This window comes from Saccostrea cucullata, unplaced genomic scaffold (genome assembly GCF_032062105.1).
Source record: "Saccostrea cucullata isolate Sc308-1 unplaced genomic scaffold, CSIRO_AGI_Scuc_v1 ctg11149, whole genome shotgun sequence".
In the NCBI taxonomy this organism is placed as follows: Eukaryota; Metazoa; Mollusca; class Bivalvia; order Ostreida; family Ostreidae; genus Saccostrea; species Saccostrea cuccullata.
The window spans coordinates 11882-12500 of NW_026923540.1; the positions used below are offsets into that span (position 1 = coordinate 11882).

Genomic DNA, 619 nt, shown 5'->3' on the forward strand with positions numbered 1-619 from the left:
TGTGACTTGGAGCACTGAAACGTATACGCAGATCAAGTAAATTGGGCCTCATTATATAATTTAAAATTTTACAATTTTGACTGGGAATATATGACTTGTAATCTAACAATGACACAGAGAAATACCTTGTATCTTGTATATATATGTAGTGACTTAATTATTATAAAAATCAAGTAAAATAACCGTGTTGTGTATATACTGATCAGGTTTTCTTGTTGTTATTTAGATGGAGCTTCGACGGTCTTCGAGGATTCGGCGTCGCCCTGCCTGGCACGCCGACTACGTGATGGACTTCCCGGTAAGTATTATAACACATAATCTCCATTTCTTAGTTGATAAGGCTATACAAATCCAAAATTTCTTGTCCTAATTTTTATCCTGTGCCATTAACAGTCCAGTCCAATAAGAAAAATCGTAATATTACTAAAATTCGTAATATAAGCAATTTTTAACTCTTCTAAGAGTTACTTCCCTTTTAAGCTCACCTGAGCCGAAAGCTCAAGTTAGCTTTTCTGATCACATTTTGTCCGTCTTCCGTCCCTCCGTCCGTCTGTCTGTCCGTCTGTAAACTTTTCACATTTTCGACTTCTTCTCAAGAACCACTGGGCCAATTTTGACC

General features: G+C 36.8%; 1 protein-coding gene across 1 annotated transcript in view; it reads left to right on the plus strand.

Moving 5' to 3' along the window:
* Positions 1–221: 221 nt before the first annotated feature.
* The window catches only part of LOC134264254 (uncharacterized), a 6530-nt gene continuing 6132 nt past the window's right edge, over positions 222–619 (plus strand). The window contains exon 1 of the mRNA XM_062746548.1: positions 222–298. Coding sequence (XP_062602532.1) covers positions 227–298 — 72 coding nt within the window. The 5' untranslated portion in view covers positions 222–226. The remainder of the gene's footprint in view (positions 299–619) is intronic.